The sequence below is a fragment of the Corythoichthys intestinalis genome, chromosome 3, assembly GCF_030265065.1.
Source record: "Corythoichthys intestinalis isolate RoL2023-P3 chromosome 3, ASM3026506v1, whole genome shotgun sequence".
NCBI lineage: Eukaryota > Metazoa > Chordata > Actinopteri > Syngnathiformes > Syngnathidae > Corythoichthys > Corythoichthys intestinalis.
Window position 1 is genome coordinate 49951843 of NC_080397.1, and position 20215 is coordinate 49972057.

A 20215-nucleotide genomic window follows, 5' to 3' on the forward strand; every position below is an offset into this window, starting at 1 on the left:
TTTTAGCATGCTAATTGCAAAATAACTCCACACCATTGCAAAGGAGGTAAATACTGTGAGCAGCAAAAATAAAAACTGTCCTGTCCAAGGACACTTTTTTTTCCCCCTTTTATTCAGATTTGTTTTTTCGGTCAAATTTTTTGGCACATTGTCCTCATGAGTGAATGTTTCTAATCAATTTTAATTAGGTATTATTTACTGATTTTATTACATTTTATTTTTCTGTATCAAATGGTCAAAAATGTACCTTGAGTGTATTTTTTAGTTTGGATGTGACTTTTTTTTATTTTTTTAATTCAGGCAAATTGATGCACGTCAAGTATTCTCTGTTACAAACAAAACAATGTTAATAAAGTTATACTTTATTATAAGTTGATCTATGTTACTTTTTTTCTTTATTAGAAAAAAAGGACACAATGTTAGGCAGATGCGCATTTATAATAGTAATTTTATAGACAAATGATACCATTTACAGTGGCAGCAGAGAGTTTGGGGGGGCGCAAAACATTTACGTCTTCCTTAGGGGGGGCGTGACAGAAAATAATTGAGAAGCACTGCTATATACGTATATAAAAGTTGTAAAGCAATAAAACTGCAACAAAAATGAATGAAATGAACAAAACGATATATTTTTAAAATGGGTCAAAATTATTTTTCGAGCACCTTAGACGGTTATTTGCTTTGCATATAGTTAAAAAAAAAAAAATAGAAAAACAATAATATAAAAATGATTTTTTTCTTTGATCTAAAATAGTTTTTGTGATTGAAGCCACCTTTTTGGGGGGATTGAATGATTCAGACACAAATTTCATAATATGGCCCAAGTACAATAAGGAATTGCTTCAATCAAAGAAAAACTTTCAATGAAAAATTAAGTGTTCAAATGCAAATTTTTCAATCTCAAATATTTTTTCGTGCTCAAAAACTTTTTCTATGATTGAAATTTTTCTTTTGATTGAAGTGATTTTCTTTTTGAAAATTTATATTTTTTTGAAGCAACTTATTTTTTGATTGAATAATAAAGACAAATATGTCTTAGCCAAAGTGTGGCCCAAAAATAAATCAGCATTAGTTCATTCAAAAAAGTTGCATTAAAAAAAAAAAAAAAAAATCGAAGAGAAATAGCTTTCACATGCATTATATATATATATATTTTTTTTTTTTTTTAGTTTTTTGAGTTTCAAATTTATTTTTGCATTCAAACACATTTTATTTTATTGAAGCTACATTTTTTTGGTTGAAAATACAGTATATAATTTGATTGAAGCAACTTTTTTTTTCTTTTATTGAAGCAACTTTTTTTTTTTGATTGAATAATAGAGACACAAATCTTCCTCCATATGGCTCTGCCCAGGGGATACAATTTTTGACTAGGGTGACTACATTGGCACGACACTGGCGGGCATACCATATTCAATGGATGACGATCTTGGCGAAAAGTATTGCCTAAGCAGCCTTATTTAGAATTCCCCTCAAGAATGATGGGGGAAAAAACGCTCATTGTTAATTTATTATGATAAATATTCTTGTAATTTTATTGCTTACACTGCGTTTCGGGGTCATCAACATGTTGTGCCCCCCCGTGCCCCAAAAGTCAACTCCGCCTGTGATTATGAGGCTCATATAAAGCTTTTAATTTTTTGCGGCTCAAGACATTTTTTTTTTTTTTTTTTAAGTTCAATATGGTTCTCTCAACATTTTGGGTAGCCGACCCCTGGTTTAAAGGATATAATCATCGACTAATACTTGGTGGTGGCAGACACAGATAGTATCCCAACTAACCAGTTCTGACTCTCCAGAGTTGTCGCTGCTTTCCGGGCTTGGCCGCCTGAGGGTCTTCTGCAGCTGAGCCCTATATAGGTCCATGTGCTGCAGGCTGTGATGCAGTGCCAAGCGAGCCTGTCTGGTCTGTTCCGACAGCCACGTGAGAGCTTTGTCCTCACCTTGATCGCCCGCGTCGTGCCGGACCGCCCCAAGCATTTCTTTCTCTGCAGGGTAGAAAGAAGTTTGTTTCAAATCACTCTTCTGAAGTTGTGCAAAAATGTCTGTTCCAGTAAATTAACACATTTAATTAAACTTGGTCTGAAAATAATTACTGATTCACCAGGAATAGTGATTTTTTTTTTTTTTTTTTTTTTTTACATTTATTTTATATCTGTTAGTAATATAGTGACAGTCAGGTTAATAGTTATCCTTAAGATACACACACTAAGTGAATTAGTGTTCATTGTTTATTAGCTTTTATAAGAATTTTGTTTGGTAGTGTGCAGTGAGATTTTTCCAGAGGTGGGTAGAGTAGCCACAAATATTACAAAAAAAAAAGTAAAAATAGTCATCCAAAAATGTACCCAAGTATAAGTAAAAATGTATTTTCTGAAGAGAATACTCAAGTAATGAGTAACATTGTGAGTAACTGGTTACGGTGTCTGGTTTTTATTTAATAATGATATATTTTTTCTCAGCATAACTTAATTTATAAGAACTGCTATTATTATAATGTCCTATAACCCAGTGGTCCCCAGCCTTTTCTTGTACCACGGACCAGCAAATTTTGGCAGAAAATTCTAGTAAATATAAAATAACACGACGAAGCTAAAAACCAAAACATTAAGGGCAGGGTAAATACAACTCACCATACGCTGAGTCAACTTATTTTAACAGCGGTCTCTCCTAAAACTTGACAGAAAACATCCTTGGTCGCAGTTCTTCTCCAATCATCAAAGGTTCCTTGGCTTTCGCAATACGGTTCGCCACAAGGTATGATGCTTTCAGTGCATTTGCTTTTATTGTTTATTATTATTATTATTATTATTATTATTATTTTTTTTTTTAATCCTATTCATGATTAAATGCCATTTTTATGTATAATTTTATTTCCTATTTCGATTGTCTTTGTTTTTATGTCCTATTGATTTTAATGTGATTTTTATGATCTCCAAGTAATGTAAAGCACTTTGAATTGCCTTGTTTTGAATTGCGCTATATAAATAAATTTGCCTTGCCTTGCCTAATGCCCTCTAGTGGAGAAAAAACATTGTTACCTCTGAATGGTATAATGGAGTCATGTGTTTGTTGTTGTGACATCTTATTGGTGAAACTGCTTGAGCTACTGTCAGCATCTCTGGCGAAAATAAATTCAATATGTAGAACAAAGAGGAAAAATGTAATAACTACGTAATGTAGCAGAGTAGTGTTTCTTCTTCGCAAATCTACTCAAGTAAAAGCATTGTGTGGTAAACTTGCTCTAAAAAGTACACTTATCTCAAAACTTTACTCAAGTAAATGTAAATGAGTAAATGTAACACGTTACTACCCACCTTTGGATTTTTCTCATGTACTATGTGTGCGACAGTGTGACTGCCAACCACCATTTGAGGTACACACCTGTCTTTTCCATTTCTCTGACAAGCTCCTCTTTCAGGCCCATATTGGCTGACAGCATCTGGATCCTCCTCTGAGTCAGACTCTGTCTCAGGTCTTTCATACGACAGTGCTCAGCAGCTTGTCGCTTGGTCCCTGGCAGATTTAAGTATGTATAAATTGACTTGCATTGATATAAAGGGGGACAATAGATCCTAATAAAATGATGTGGTACAGGTTTTCTGTTGAATTCTTTGCAGTGATGTTTGGTCCGGTCGAAGGTGTTTTTCTTTCAGGGCGGATTTCTTCTGCCTGCTGGTCCAGCTAAAAATTCAAAAGAAATTCAATTTAGAAGGGGTCTGAGGATATGAAAATTTGATTTTAAACAACAAAAGGCAGTCTTTGCTGACCACATACATTGATGAAAACGTTATTAAACTACCCGTATTGGGCCGAATATAAGCCAGTGTTTTTTGCATTGAAATAAGACTGAAAAAGAGGGGGTCATCTTATATTCGCAGTCTAGACATTATACTCATTCACGGCGCTAGATGGCGCCAGATATCATTGAAGCGATGTTCTGTCATGACAGATCTCAGCTACTCTCCCCATTCATGACGCTAGATGGCGCCAGATATCGTTGAAGCGATGTTCTGTCATGAGAGATCTCAGCTACTCTCAAGTTTAACCAGTTTGCGTTATTTTATTGCAATGTTTTTCCTTATTCAGATTTGTTTCAAGACTACAGTTACAGTTGGACTTCACTTTGATGGTTAATGCAGTTATTGCAATTTTGTTGTTTTATCACAATAGATTAGATTATTTACATTTCAAAAACCAGAAGCCATTGATTTACGAATGTGATTTAATTTTAGTTTACAAATTTAAATGTTCAGATATTAAGTAGTCATCCAAAAAATGTACTCAAATACAAGTAAGAAAGTGTTTGGTGATAAGAATACTCAAGTTTGAGTAACATTGTAACTAGAGCTGGGAATCTTTGGGCACCTAACGATTCGATTACGATTACGATTCAGATGGTCCGATTCGATTCTAAAACGATTATTGATGCACCTCCCCTTTTTTATTTTATTTATTTATTTATTTTTTTAAAATGTTTTGTACATTTGTTCAAAAATACTCTCAGGCTAAACCAAACTACTATTTCAGTATCAAGTTAACATATAGCAGTAAACAAATATACAAAAATAACAGTAAATAAAAAACTCCAGTCCCCATTCTGTATCAGCAGCTTTAAACTACATTCAATTAATTTAATGTTGTGAATCAACCGTTAAAGTTGTTAAAATTGCTCCCGTTAATCCATAATTTCCCTTTTGTCAACTTTCGACATGTGAAAGTTTTAAAACTATTTTAAAGATAGATTCAAGTCAATATTTTACCGATTTAGGAGTATTTTAGATAAAAAGTTAATTAGGTTTGCTTGGAAGGTTCGCTACAACAGCCTTGCAGAGAAGTGTACTGCTTTAAGATGGCGGCCGTTTACTACGTTTGAATCTAGCTTTTTGTAGATGTGCTGCAAATGCTACCGCTACCGTAGTGCATCTAGTCTTATATAAATGATATCTACCGTACCGTTATGTGGATGACGTACTTTTGTAGCAGCTTCAGGTATGTTGTTGTGTTTTTTTATCTCGTGGCATGAGTTGAGCTAGAGCAGTGAGTTGAGCATTGGCATTACCCGAGGGGCCGGGTAATGAGAAGCATGATGTTTAGCTACTCTCGCTCCATTGCTCATTGACCGCGCGGCGAGCTGAGTGTGTTGTACTTCCGCTTTACTTGGCATATTTCAATAATCGGAATTTGGATGTTTGTGAATCGTTCTCGAATCTTCCACAGCCGAATCGCGAATAATCTAAGAATCGGAAATTTTGCACACCTCTAATTGTAACTGCTAACGATGTGAGATTTTTTTGTTTTAAACAATGGTATTTATTTCTTCAGCACAATTTATGTGAACTGTTATTATTATTCTGCACTGTAACCTATTACATGACCATATTTTGGCCAAAGGAATACAAAATAAAATCACTGAATTCCAGCGAGAGGAAAAATCTACAGAAATGAAGCGTAATTCGTCCAAAGAGCATGAGTGCCCTCTAGTGGAGAAAACATTCCCTATTATGAAATTAAAAGGATCATATTTCCGGTTTTTCGTGATCGGTGGTTTCAAATAAAAACTGGCAGAGAGGTAAAATCCGCACTTTCGAGTCATGTTGACAGCTGCACTTTACGTCAAATACTTATATACGAGGGGCACTCAAAAAGTAATGCACTCAAGTGCATTGCTCGTATAGGATTTTACCAATCTTGTTTATATTTGACACAAACATGAGAGGACACACCTTTTTGCGATTGTTATATGTGTTTTTCTTATTTTCAGATTTTTAAAGCTTAAACTAGCTTTCAAAATGGCTGCCCCTTTTTAGGCTCGTCAGAAACAAAGAGCTGTGATCGAATTCCTTGTTGGAGAGGGAGTAACCCCTCTGAGGATTCACAACCGGCTGGAAAATGCCTACAAATGTCTATAGTACTGTAAAAAGATGGGTACACCGATTTTAAAAAAGTACTGAAGACCATAAAGAGGTGGATAAAGCCAGCAAAGCCGGTAAGCCCCGTAGTGGTCGCCCATCCACCTCAGTCAATCCTGACAACAAAACTTACGCTGATGAGTTAGTTTAAGCTTTAAAAATCTGAAAATAAGAAAAATACATATAACAATCGCAAAAAAATTTGTACTATCATGTTTGTGCCAAATTGGTAAAATCCTGTACGAGCAATGCACTTCAGTGCATTACTTTTTGAATGCCCCTCGTATATATATTTTTTACATTGCTGTAAAGACGCCACGTGATTTGAACATGCCAGTGTGATCACTGGTAGACTCACTGGCAACAAAAAAACAGCAGTGCTCTATGTCAAATACTTTTTTTCACAGTGCTTTAAAGAAGCCACGTGATTGAACAGGACGGCGTAATCATAGAACAGCAGGCTTGAGTCTGATAGGTAGAATGGAGTCATGTAATTAGTGTTGCGACATCTCATTGATGAAACTGGTAGAATCACGGGCAACAAAAATAATGTAAAATCTAATATGTGGAATAAATACGAAAAATTAACAACTAGTGTAGCCCAAAGTAGTGGAGTAAAAGTAGTGTTTCTTCTTCACAAATCTACTCAAGTAAAAGTAAAAAGTATGGTTTAGTAAAACTACTCTTAGACGTACATTTGTCTGAAAAAGTTACTCAAGTAAATGTTACGGAGTAAATGTAACGCGTTACTATCCACCTCTGGTTGTTTCTCCTCGAAATAATATTCAATCATTCATTTTTTGAACCGCTTATCCTCACCAGGGTCACGGTGAAATAATAATAATTTTCAAACAGTTTATTCACTAATGAAAACAATGTTATTCTGGATGGAGTTGGTGATGGTTTTTGAGTGTTCACCATGTAAGGCTAGTCAGCACGGTGGTGGTAATGTTTGGGCTTGAATAATAGGGCATGATTTCAAATAATTCCTAAATAACACAATAAACCATACTGGAAAAGCTTGTGGAAATAAAGGGGTGGCCAACAGAATAACCTCATCAGTAAAATAAAATTTGAAAAAAAAACAGCAAGTTTAAATCCTGGTGTCCAAGTGTCGTCTTCTTACCCAAGCCCACTAACAAAGTTGTCCTTCTCTTGACTTTGAAGCTCTGCCTTCTGCTTGAGCAGAGGACAAAAGTCCTTCACCTCCTCCTGGCTCTGCAGGCGGTGGTTGCTGACCTTAAAAGTTGCCATCAGCCTCTCCAGCGACTCGCCAGGCAGACCAGGACAAATCTACAGAACAATGTACTATTACCATTAGGGGCGCTGGAAGGTGCCGAGGGTCTGTTCTAGTTTTTCCCCCACCCAAAAACAACCGTTTCAAATTTGTTTCGGTTCAGATTTTCAGATTTGTCATGCTCGCGTGTTTCCTCTATGCAAAGCATGCACAGTGGCAGTACAAACTGGATAGTTTGCGTACTACTACTAGGCTACTATAAAGACAGTGTTTAGGTTCACCTGTGTTGGGAGTTTTTGTATTGGAAAGCGCTTGTGTATTATAATGCAAATCATCGCTAGACGGCGCAATGACACAGGAACACATTTAGAACTAAAAGGTCCAATAAACCTCGGTTTAACACCCCCATTTCACAGTAAAATAAGTAATAAATAGATAATACAAAAATAATTTTAAAAAATAAGGATAGACTTGACCCTACCATTATTAAGTGAATTATTTTCATTACGTTCATACTTTTACATACATTTACCCCTCTTCACTTGCTGAATGCGCCGGTCCACCCCCCATCCCCCCCACCCCCCAAACGCATATTTGATTGGCTGATGACTTGACCCACCCCCAACACACGCACGCTCACACACGGATATTAGAAGTTTTTTTCGGCCAGCTGCAGCCACTGTAAGTAATTTAAAAACACGCCAATGTTGTGGAGGTTGGAAACACACCACTAATTTTGCTACTGAAAGCCCAATCTGCATCATCGTAAGCATAACATGAAACTGCTAACTTGCTAACCTGCAAAACTCAGTAGGAAGCTGCTTTGAGAAAAGTGTCCTTTTGTGTTTTCTACTGTTAACGTTAAATAAATTGTGGGAATTGTAGAAAACTCTGCTGGAAACTAGAGAACCAGAAAAACGTGAGCAAGGTTCGCTTAGAGAGAGAGGGATGCAGCATAACCTCATGTGTCGGTCACACAACACAACATACACGCAACATAATCATAATTAACTATGTACATTTAAAAATATTTTTGGGGGGTGGGGGGGAGTGTCGCGAGCTACCCACACTTGTGTTGCGATCAACGTAATAAGCATCCCTGATTTAGCATATCAATTAATTAGTTTCATATTCGTGAAAAATGTAACCCTGACCCCCATTTACCCAATCTGCTTGGTCTTATTAATGTCCCATCCAGAAAAGTACGTGCAGGTTATGCTGTTATATCATCCCTACCATTGTTGAGAAACTTGAGATCTAACCTACGCCCTTGAATCAAATTCTAAAATAAATTGTAAAGAAAAAAATCTTTAATTTGTTTTTGTGTCATGTTAACGCCTCTTCTCTCACCAGGTAGTGACCATGTTTCTCACAAAAAAAAAAAACTTTTTCAACAAATATATTTAATCTCCCAAGTTAAAATACGCTATTTTTTCAATATGTTTTATTTAGTTTTAACAACAACAAAAACAACCAAAACTACCAAAACACTGCCTCCTCCCAACACCAGGGGGTGCTGCAGCCCCCACAGCATCCCACTCCCCGCGCCACTGATTAAGATGACATTGGTTAATGTGCAATGGCACTTTTATCATCTTGTGATGCACCGCTGATGCTAAAATTGAAGTTATGTCACTCACCTTACTGATCAATGTGTGTCCGCAGCTGGGTCTTATTAAGCTGGCAATGTGTGGTCTGGGGTGAGATCTGCAAGAAGTGCCAAGTGTTTTACCCCGGATTGCCATGAGGTCGCAACGAAGGCGGTCAATCAGGATCTGCTGGTCCACCAGTCGCTCCGTCTTGAACACGTCCAAAGTTTTCATCATCAAACTTTAGTGATGGCCAAGGACAATGCACGGGAAAAGTGGTCTCACCTGTTCCTTCTCTTCACAAAAAGTCTTTAGGAGGACATTTTGCTTCTCTAACAGTTCCTGCACTTCTTTTTGCACTTGTTTTAGTTTGGCATCTTTTTGTGCCACGAGTCGAGCCTCTGTCTCCAAAGACTCCTGGAACAAAATGATATTGATAAGTATTGGATGAATATTATGGATAGATGCCATGGTATTAGATATCATGTGTTTGTTAATTGGGTTGTTTGAACATTGGATAGTTGCCAGTGTTGGTTGTTGTGGATGGATGGTATGGATATAGGACAGTGGTTCTTAACCTTGCTTAAGGTATCGAACCCCACAAGTTTCACATGTGGATTCATTGAACCCTTCGGAATTACATATTAAAGCATTTTTTTCAAATTCAAAACAATATATCTAAGCTAGAAGGCTAATAATTTAGCAAATCCCCGTTCAAAATTCTTATCATTTTGACAGCATGTTTTGTAAACAGGTCAAAATTTGAGACCACGCTGCCTATTGGTCCGTTGTATTCCCTCATATGTTTTGTAAAGAGGTCAAAATTTGAGACCACGCTGCCTATTGGTCCGTTGTATTCCCTCATATCAAGTGAGAGTCAACCTTCCACTGAGCAAACCGGTTCCTCCTCCCTTCCTTCTTCTTCCTGCCTTTCGACAGGGGAGGACGTGTTTTGCTCCCTGCTGCTACTTGCTGCTATCTTCCTCTCGTCTAGTCGGTCTTCTTTTTTTGTATCTACCTCTGTGGATCAACCGCGCTGGTCTCTCATACAAAAATGGATCTGATTAGTTGCTCTCTCAGCGCAATTGACAAGATTTTTTCAACAAGACACCAGGAGAGCCGTCTTGCCCGGATGGTACCTTCGCCGCTGGTTATGTTAGAGATTCATGGGATCACTGAAAGCCAGCGTGTCTTACTGTCCTGTCCGTGGAAGATATCAAGGATTTTAGCTGTTTTGGCATGACGGTTGTGGGGTTCCTTCTGCTCAGTAACACAATGCGCCGCCAGGGACTCAAATCCTGCACTGCCAGATGTGTCCCCCTGCTGAATAAAGTACACGTCCTGGCCCATCTGCGGTTCGCTAGAGAGCATTTGGATGATGACAATGATCCCAAACACATAGCCAGGGTAACAAAGGAGTGGCTTCGTAATAAGCATTTCAAGGTCCTGGAGTGGCCTAGCCAGTCTCCAGATCTTAAACCTCATAGAAAACCTGTGGAGGGAGTTGAAAGTCCGTGTTGCCCAACGACAGCCGCAAAACATCACTGCTCTAGAGGAGATCTACATGAAGGAATGGGCCAAAATACCAGCAACAGTGTGTGAAAAGCTTGTGAAGAGTTACAGAAAACGTTTTGCCTCCGTTATTGCCAACAAAGGGTACATAACAAAGTATTGAGATGAACTTCTGGTATTGACCAAATACTTATTTTCCACCATGATTTGCAAATAAATTCTTTAAAAATCAAACAATGTGATATTCTGTTTTTTTTCCCACATTCTGTCTCTCATGGCTGAGGTTTACTCATGTTGACAATTACAGGCCTCTCTAATATTTTCAAGTGGTAGAACTTGCACAATTAGTGGTTGACTAAATACTTATTTGCCCCACTGCATGTGTGTCTACTTGTAACTTGCTCTGTAATTTCGGAAGATGAGAGCAGAACAAAGTCTGCAGCGGCCCAATGCTCACTCATGGAACAGAATTTTGTTGCATCTGTTGTCATCTTGTGAGAGCTGATGTCAAAGACAAATAGCTTTCTTAATCTGAATCAGACAGAGGACTAACAGTTAAAGAAATTGATTTAGCCTGTAAATTGGGAACAAACTAGTCCAAAACCTGGTTTAAAAGCCACTTTGCGTGGATTTGATCAGCGTATGAAAATGGGGCTTTGCATTTTTTACCTTCACCGAACCCTTTAAACTTACTCACCGAATCCCTGGGGTTCGATCCAACCCAGGTTGAGAAACCTCTGTTATAGGATTTGATTTTTTTCAGCTCACCAAGGTTAAAGTAAAGCTAGGGTTCGTCAAATTTTGTAAGGTGACTGTTTTTGTTGAGTTTGTTGGTTGTCTGTGGTTGCTTGTTGGATAATGTGGTTTGTTTTCTTGGTTTTCACGGTTGGGTAGATGCAATGGTTGTACAGTATGTAATGAAGGATTTGTCAGATATAATTTTTGTGTGTGGTTGAATTGTTAATTTTTGGGCTTGGTTGAATGTTATGTTACCCCCCCTCCCCTTCAATTACCGCTACCTATAGTCTTGGTGTAGAGCAGCATCCAAGGTTGCATCTTACTCACCTGACACTTCTTCAGATCCTGTCTGAGCTGTACAATGGTGACCAGATGGGGTGAATCTCCCTTGTCTGACAAGATGATGTCTTTGCTGCAACGTGGTTGACTGATGGCCTTTACCCGCTCCTGCCACTCATGCACTCTTTGTGTCAAAGTGTCATTTTGCGTGTCTGTTCCGCATGCCTCTGATAAGAGATCTGCAGCTTGATGTACAAGTGATAAATAGGTTGACTCTTCTCTGTGGATCACGTCTTGGTGTGGAGTAAAATCACGTCCTGATGGCCTTAGAGGCTGAACGTCATATTTAGGCTGGTCAGCAGAAGTCAGCATGGTAGTTAAAGCCTCATCACAATCAGGTTCCGGCGTTGCCAACTCGGTATGGTGATAAATGCGGCGAGACTTGGAGGCAAACCTGAGTACACTCAAGCTCTCAGCAAAACTGTGGTGAGAGGGGCTCACGCACGCCACCATGAGGGTGCAGGCGTTACCGCCCAGCGAATCCCGCAGGAGACGGGTGATCTTTGCGTGGCGGTACGGAATGTAGGAGCTGCGTTGTCGCCCAGGTTGGGCCAAGGCCCGAATGACGTTTCCCAGAGCTAGCAGATCTGTATTGATGTGCACTGACTCCTCAAAACGGACTCCTGTATTTCCAGTCTTGCCCACGCGCTCTGAGCCAGCTAGGTCCACCACGCAGAATTTAGAGAAGCGTTCAGGCCTGTCAGACCCTGCAGAGGCACTCTGTCGGAGCCACAGTGTGAGGACGGTGTGCGAACGGCTTGAGTGCTCGTTCATTCGGGTGGCACCCGTTTGGCGCAAAGCATTGCCCATCTCCAAGACGTTAAGGAGCTCGTCACAGGAGGAGACCGCCACTTCTTTGGCACCAACGACCACTGCGCACACAAACACACATCACTCTAGTGTCATTTTCATTAATCTCAGAAAGTTTAGGTGTTGGTGTTTTAGACTGTAACAAATTGAATCAGTTGTTTTGTCATCACATTTTAGAGGAAAGTGCACTGAGTAAAAACTAAATATTTTCTTCGTATTTAAAGGATGATTTTGTAATACAAGGGCAAACCCATGATGTTGGGAAAATAGTGTTTAAATAAAAGGAGCTTACTTTGGTAGAAAACAGATGAACAAATATTGTCCTTGTAATTATTGTCATGAACTCCTACATTTTCATGAAAAAGGTATAGAATTTACTTCAAAGGAGACTACTTTTGAGGCCAAGTTGTATACTTTCAAAGAAAGAAAAAAAATGATGTTTCTAAGAAAAAGTAAAATGAGTAAAATGTGTTTGAGGGATAAGTAGAACACGGTAATGAATATTCAAGCACAACAAAGCATGTTTAAGAAAAAAAAAGTTTTGTCCTTCCGACATTTGGAAATAGTTGAATATATTTGAGTGTCATATTTGTTAAAAAGAAGCTTGCTATTTTACAGACTAAATACCATGTATCTCTGAGATGACAAGGTATTTACCACCATACACTGAGATTAAGGGGGGGACATAGCCCACCCGGTGTCCGAAATATCATTGTGTGTAATTGACTTCCCTATACTGTATATGAATTTAAAATTAAGAATTTGCCGGTAAAATGTTGTCTATAAAAGTTGTAAGGCAATAAAACCAACAAAGATGAATGAAATAAACAAAAAAAAAAAACATTTTTTTAATAATGGGTCATAATTAATTTTCGAACAGATCATGTGACTCGCACCTTAGAGACGGTCATTTGCTTTGTTTGGCCAAAACCACCTGAGGACAGAAGAAACAAGACGGGATATACGTACATTTTTTCAAACCTAAGCTTTCAAAAGCGACAACAACTACTGAGCGAGAACCAAGGGCGTTTCATGTGGACAATGAAACGCCGGAGGTGAGCAGAGTTTGTTTCTCCCACTAAAGATGCTAATTGTACACCAGAGCCACAACCGGGCGTACCATATTCAATGGGCGACATCCTTGGCCAAAAGCATAGCTGTCCTAAGCAGCCTGATTTAGAATTCCCCTAAAAATGATGGGAAACAAAAAGTTCAATGCACAATTATAAATAGTCCTGAATGGAATATTCAGCCAAAAATGATGGGAGTCTCTTGTTTTGCCTGCCGCCATGTTAAAGCTGACCACGGTGAGGATTCGTTTGGCAAGGCATTAAATTGGATATCTCCGCGGAACGCAAAAATCAGCATCTATCTCTCCACAGAAAAAAAACTCACGCATCCATAGCTGGGATGCCTGTATTTACAAGCATGGGCTAAGCTACTAACCGAGCATATATCTTTTAAGTTAATTTTATTTCTGACACCGCGTTTCGGGGTCATCAACATGTTTTTTGCCTCGCCTGCGACAAAGTCAAACTCCACCTATGTTTACCACTGAGAAAAAGATTTTTAAGGGTAAAAAGATGATTTTATCTCACCTGTGTTCCCCCGAAAATCATCTCTGATCTGAAGTTCTTTGCGGGAGGTGTCGAGCTCCAGCAGGTCACGAAGCTCCTCCTTGTACAGTTCCAAATACGACACCCGTACAGCAATCTCTACGCCCTCAGATCGCTGCTTGTCCAGCAGTGAGAACACGTCCTTGGCCAAGCATGATATGATGCCGCCTTCTGCATCTACTGGATGTTGCCATGCCATTAGTATGCACCGCATCTTATAAATTACAAAAATTTATTCATACATTGTGTTTGTGCATAGGTTTGTATATTTATAATGATCACTTTGTAGCAAACATTCAGAATTCATTTATACGCTCAGTGCCATTGACTGTGACAGAATTCATTTGGACAGTGGCAGTTTCAGGGGTGGGGCCACAGGCCATGTTGTTTCTAGACTCTAGGGGTGTCAAACGTGCGGCCTACCAGAAGGCCCAATCTAAAGTTGTTCTGCCTGACAGGGACGTTGTAGCTCATTCATACTGTACATACAACATCACACGCTTTTATGTTGACATTAGCGCCTTACAACCAAATTTGTGATTTGTGTGATTAAGTGGATGCACTACTGCAATTTACAAGAAGTGACGCGTAAATATCTTAAAATCATAGGCGGAGTTTGACTTTTGGGGTGGGGGGGGCACAACATGTTGATGACTCCAAAACGCATTGTCAGCAATAGAATTAGAATATTGAAGAATATTTATGATAATAAGTTGAAAATTAGCAATTATCGCGTTAACGGGCGGTAATTATTTTTTTAAATTAATCACGTTAAAATATTTGACGCAATTAAAGCACATGATCCGCTCAGATTAAAATGACTGAAGTGTAATGTCCGCTTGTTACTTGTTTTTTGTTATTTGGCGCCCTCTGCTGGCGCTTGGGTCCAAAGGATTTTATGATTTTATTTTTTGATTGAAACTTTTACAAATTTTAGTAAAACGAAAACATTAAGAGGGGTTTTAATATAACATTTCTATAACTTGTACTAACATTTATTTTTTAAGAACTACAAGTTTTTCTATCCATTGATCGCTTTAAGAGAATGTTAATAATGTTAATGCCATCTTGTTGATTCATTGTTATAACAAATACAGTACTTATGTACCGTATGTTGAATGTATATATCCGTCTTGTGTCTATATTTTCATTCCAACAATAATTTACAGAAAAATATGGCATATTTTATAGATGGTTTGAATTGCGATTAATTACGATTAATTTTTAAGCTGTAATTAACTCGATTAAAAATTTTAATCGTTTGACAGCCCTAGTTTTTTTGTTTCCCATCAATCTTGAGGGGAATTCCAAATCAGGCTGCTTAGGCTATAGACCCTACCCACGTGACGTCACAACTCCTTCCTCCTGACTGGTGCCGCCCAATTGTTCGTCAACACATCATGTTTCCCTGTTACGGCTACGTACATTCCTCCTATTTACGACGTGTTTTTCTGCTCGTTAACATTAATAATCAAAATGGTGAAGGCGTGTGTGGCAGTCGGTTGCAATAACAGAGAAGATAGACGGAGAAGACGGAGACACTTGAAGTTCTACCGGATTCCGAGAGACCCGGAGAGAAGAGAGCGAGATGGGCTGCTGCAATTCGACGAGAAAACTGGGCTCCAAACGATTACCACAGATTATGTAGTAGTCATTTTATATCTGGTAAGATGCATTTAATATATAGAGGGTTTTGGGCTGACAACCACAATTAAGATCATTGCTAGGCTAATCGCCGACAACATACACGTATGTATGTAGTGAGAGTGCTATCGCTAAACCATATAAACATTAAAAGCCCTAACTCCACTGACAAACGACATGAAATACATTAGACTTGACAGTGGATGTTAGCAATAACAAAAGATTTTGAACTGAAAAATTCGTAACTCACCTTTCCAAGCACAAGATAGATTCCTGCCGAATTTTCGTGGACGAGGACCTGTTTCACCCAACCAGCAACGAAGTATTTATAAGCCTCCAAGCTCTTAAAGTTTTTCAAACTTTCGTGAGAATAGGCTGACTTTGTGTGGACAAGATAGTTGTACAGTTCAGGGTAGCTAGCAGATGTCAGGCAAATACGGCGGAGACAGCGGGTCGAAAAACATCGATTTAGGCATCAAATATGGATCTGGCGAATGGATAAACCGAAGCTTTTCCACATAACGCCTTTTATGCAACGCATCAAGTGAGTTTACGGCATCCGAAAGCACCGTGTCTTCCATGAAATGCATTATAAATTGCTCGATCAATTGAGACCATTGATAATACAGACACAAAATGACGGACAAGTGGGTGGAACCATACAGCGAGCACGTGATTTTGTGACGTCGGTGGGTAGGGTCTATACTTTTCGCCAAGATCGTTATCCATTGAGTATGGTACGCCAATGTAGTTACCCCAGTCAATTGTATCCCCTGGGCGGAGCTACTGCGCTGCACTGATTTCCGTGTTTTGGTGATGTCGTTATCTACCAGGTTTTAGAACACGGCCCAGCCGTAAAAACAAAACAAAACAAAAAAAACCTTTTTTTTTTTTGTCATATAACGTAACATACATACTGAACGTAAAAAAAGGCAATGTTTCACTGTTTTACTCGTAGGATTACCTATAACTTTTATTACTGTATGTCAAGTCCTCTATCGAGTTTCTCCAGTTTATAAACGTCACTGTCCAGAATATATAACCGTGGTTCTTTTTTTGGCTTCAATTAATTGTTTAAGTCGACATAACTCATAACTAATGTGTGTGTGTGCGCTCCTGTGGCCAGGGGACACAATTTTTGATGGGTTTAACTACATTGGCAAGACACCGGTGGTGGCTCAGTTGTACAATTAGCGTCTTTAGTGGGGCAAATTGAAACTCCGCTCACCATTTTGACAGTGGTCTCTAGCGTTGAATGGTCCACAATTTCAGTCACTGGTTCTTGCTCAGTAGTTGTTGTCGCTTTTGAAAGCTTAGGTTTGGAAAAAAAATGACGTATATCCATCTTGCCTCTTCGGTCCTCGGGTGGTTTTGGCTAAGCAAAGCAGATGACCGTCTAGGGTGCTAGTCACAAGATCTGTTCGAAAAATTATTTTGACCCATTATAAAAAAAATTTTGTTGTTGTTCATTTCATTCATTTATGTTGTTTGTTTTTTTGCTTTAAGACTTTTATAGACAATATTTTACCGGAAAAGTCTTAATTTTAAAATCATATACTGTATAGGAAAGTCAATCCAATCCTGCCCCCACCCTGAAAGTCCGCTTATGCTTAAAATCACATGCAAGTGACACAAAATTAACTCATTGACAAAGACATACAATCAGGGCCGGAGTGGGACTCATTTTCGGCCCTGGAATTTCATGCCTCAGACCGGCCCACTCATTTAAAATTATGTCATTATGCATACACGTGTTCAGTGTTCTCTAAAGCCGTGTACTGTAATTCTGTGTATTCCAATTCAGTGCAGGTAATGGTTGTTTAACAAGGTGGCTTTATTTTAACAAGTGCAACACAACATATTTTGAACAAATTTAAAAATGGATTTAAAAAAAAAACTATATTAAATGATACATTTGAAAAATAAATTAGGGCTGTCAAACGATTAAAATTTTTGATCGAGTTAATTACAGCTTAAATATTAATCGTAATTAGTCGCAATTCAAATAATCTATAAAATATGCCATATTTTTCTGTAAATTATTGTTGGAATGGAAAGACAAGACACAAGATGGATACATACATCCAACATACGGTACATAAGGACTGTATTTGTTTATTATAACAATAAATCAACAAGATGGCATTAACATTATTAACATTCTGTTAAAGCGCTCCATGGATAGAAAGACTTGTAGTTCTTCAAAGATAAATGTTAGTACCGCTTATAGAAATTTTATATTAAAACCCCTTTGAATGTTTTCGTTTTAATAAAATTTGTAAAATTTTCAATCAAAAAATAAACTATTAGCCCGCCATTGTTGATGTCAATAATTACTTACACAATGCTCATGGGTGCTGAAGCCTATAAAATCAGTCGCACCCAAGCGCCAGCGGAGGGCGGCAAAACTCCATAAAACACAATAAGTGGGCATGTCATTGTCATTTAAATCTGTCTGAGCAGGGCATGTGCGTTAATTGCGTCAAATATTTTAACGTGATTCATTAAAAAAATTAATTACCGCCCTAAAATAAATGAATAAATAAGACCTTTTCTGCAACATCAACTATTAACAAAATGAGTGCTTACAGATAAAACAAACATAGCAACATAACAATATGAAAAATAAAGAATACGTATTGCACATTGTAACAACTTCTAATGATACTATTATCCATGTTCCATTTCCACTTTAAAAACGCCACGTAATTGATTATATTAATTCTAATGTTCACTCGCTGAACGACATGGCAATCCTACCTTCCAGCTCTGCACCTGTGGCGTGTTCATTATGGCTAATGCTTGCTGCTACATATCCCTTGTGAGGTGCTACAAGAAGCCAAAGTTTCCACAATTACATATTGTCGTATCACACGGTGCAAGTTGCATTTTATTCGCCATCTGGCCTTACCACTTTCGTTGTAATCCTCTGTAGTTTGAGGCAGCAAGGTCGTTGCATGAAAAAAATTAGCTATTTTCGCGCATTTTGCCGATTCTTTCACGAGTGCTTTTCTCTTTTTAATTCTTATTTTTCAGCGCCACCCTTGCTCTTTTTATCCATCCGAGCACCGAGATAGCAGCTAATTTGGCTCAATACAGACTACAATTAGGGGGCGGAGCTGCATGCTGTATTTTTCGTCTGCACACGTGAGGATGAGTCTGGAAAAAAAAAAAAATACTGTTTTTTTTTTTTTTTAAGACGGCCCACAGGGACAGCGGTAACAGAATGTAAGTTATACTCAGTGACACTGTCATAAATAAATACCAAACAAAAAATTATAACAGTGTAATTTTTTTTTTTTTTTTAAATAAAACCCGGACCGGCCCTTCTGGCCGGCCGGCCCTTCTGGAATCGTCCAGAAGCTCCCGATTAGTCACTCCGGGCCTGCATACAATTCACTTCAACTGGGAGGACTGGCTGTGAATGCACATCTTCCAGTGCAATTGACGGTGCTCGATAGCAAGACACCCCCATCTTGCAGGCCGCAGATACAATTCCAAGTTTTCATTGCCATTGATAGTGATAGGCTGCTAATCCATCTAAAGAGGGAGGGCTGGTATTGACTGATCACTTGACTGATCACTGACGGAAGTCTCTCTGCTATTATGGGCTGGGCATCTTTCATCATCAATGGCATGCTTTTATTACTTATAATTTTTTAAAATCCTTGTTAGATGAAGGAACTGTTGGGTCTTGAAAGCCACTTTGATTGATTTTCTTTTTTAATAGAGCTGAGAACACAAACATTTAGACCAGGGGTGCCCAAGTCCGATCCTCGAGATCACCTATCCAGCCTATTTTCCATGTCTCCCTCCTCCAACACACCTGAATCAAATAATCATGATCGTTATCAGGCTCCTGCAGAGCTTGCTGATGAGCTGATCAATTGATTCAGGTGTGTCAAAAGAGGGAGCCATGGGAAACAAGATGGATAGGTGACCTCGTGGACCGGACTTGGGAACCACTGTGACACAGTGACAGATTGGTCAAAACAGGGGGGTCAAACCACTCCTCAAAGGGCTGAAGTGGGTTCTGGATTTCATTCCAACAAAACAACACATTTTCACCAATCTGGTGTCTTACAAGAGTTATCAGTTGACTGCAGTCAGGTGCTGCTTGTTTTAGCAAAAATCTCATTGGTTGAAATGTCCGTGCTGGATCTGTTGGAACCAAGACCAGGACCCAATGCGACCCTTTGTGGAATCGTTTTGACACATACACAGGGATTAAGGGGGGGCATAGCCCATCCTGGTGGCCGAAAATGCCATTGCATGTAATGACTTTCCTATATATGAATTTAAAATTAAGACTGCTGGTAAAATGCTGCCTATAAAAGTTGTAAAGCAAAGAAACAAACAACAAAAATGAATTAAATGAACCCAACAAATATTTTTGTTACGGGTCAAAATGATTTTTTGAACAAATCATGTGACTAGCACCTTAGGGACAATCATTTGCTTTGCTTAGCCAAAACCACCTGAGGACAGATCCTGGCTGGAATATTTAGTCAAAAAGGATGCGACGTCTACTTCTCCACAATATAAGAGAAAAATGCATGCGCTCACACACACACACACACACACACACACACACACACACACACACACACACACAGAGCTGGGATGCCAGTATGCACGAGCACGGGCTAAGCTACTATCCGAGCATATATCTTGTAAATTAATTTGATTTTTTGCGGGGTCATCAACATTTTTTGCCCCGCCCGCCACAAAACTCCACCTGTGCTTTGACACCCCTGGTTTAAAGTCGAAACTTTAGATTTTATTCATCCACTCATCTTCTCCATACCACACATCGGC

General features: G+C 38.7%; 1 protein-coding gene across 3 annotated transcripts in view; it reads right to left on the reverse strand.

The window, feature by feature from the left end:
- LOC130913456 (kinesin-like protein KIF27) overlaps window positions 1-20215 on the reverse strand; it is a 42780-nt gene that overhangs the window by 19738 nt on the left and 2827 nt on the right. For 2 of the 3 annotated variants that reach the window (XM_057832092.1, XM_057832090.1), the window contains exons 2-9: window positions 13736-13933; window positions 11316-12199; window positions 9024-9155; window positions 8790-8948; window positions 7039-7205; window positions 3596-3684; window positions 3385-3516; window positions 1783-1988 (exon numbers count right to left, since the gene is read on the reverse strand). In XM_057832092.1, coding sequence (XP_057688075.1) covers window positions 1783-1988; window positions 3385-3516; window positions 3596-3684; window positions 7039-7205; window positions 8790-8948; window positions 9024-9155; window positions 11316-12199; window positions 13736-13933 — 1967 coding nt within the window. The remainder of the gene's footprint in view (window positions 1-1782; window positions 1989-3384; window positions 3517-3595; window positions 3685-7038; window positions 7206-8789; window positions 8949-9023; window positions 9156-11315; window positions 12200-13735; window positions 13934-20215) is intronic. The other variant, XM_057832091.1, reaches the window with a different exon arrangement.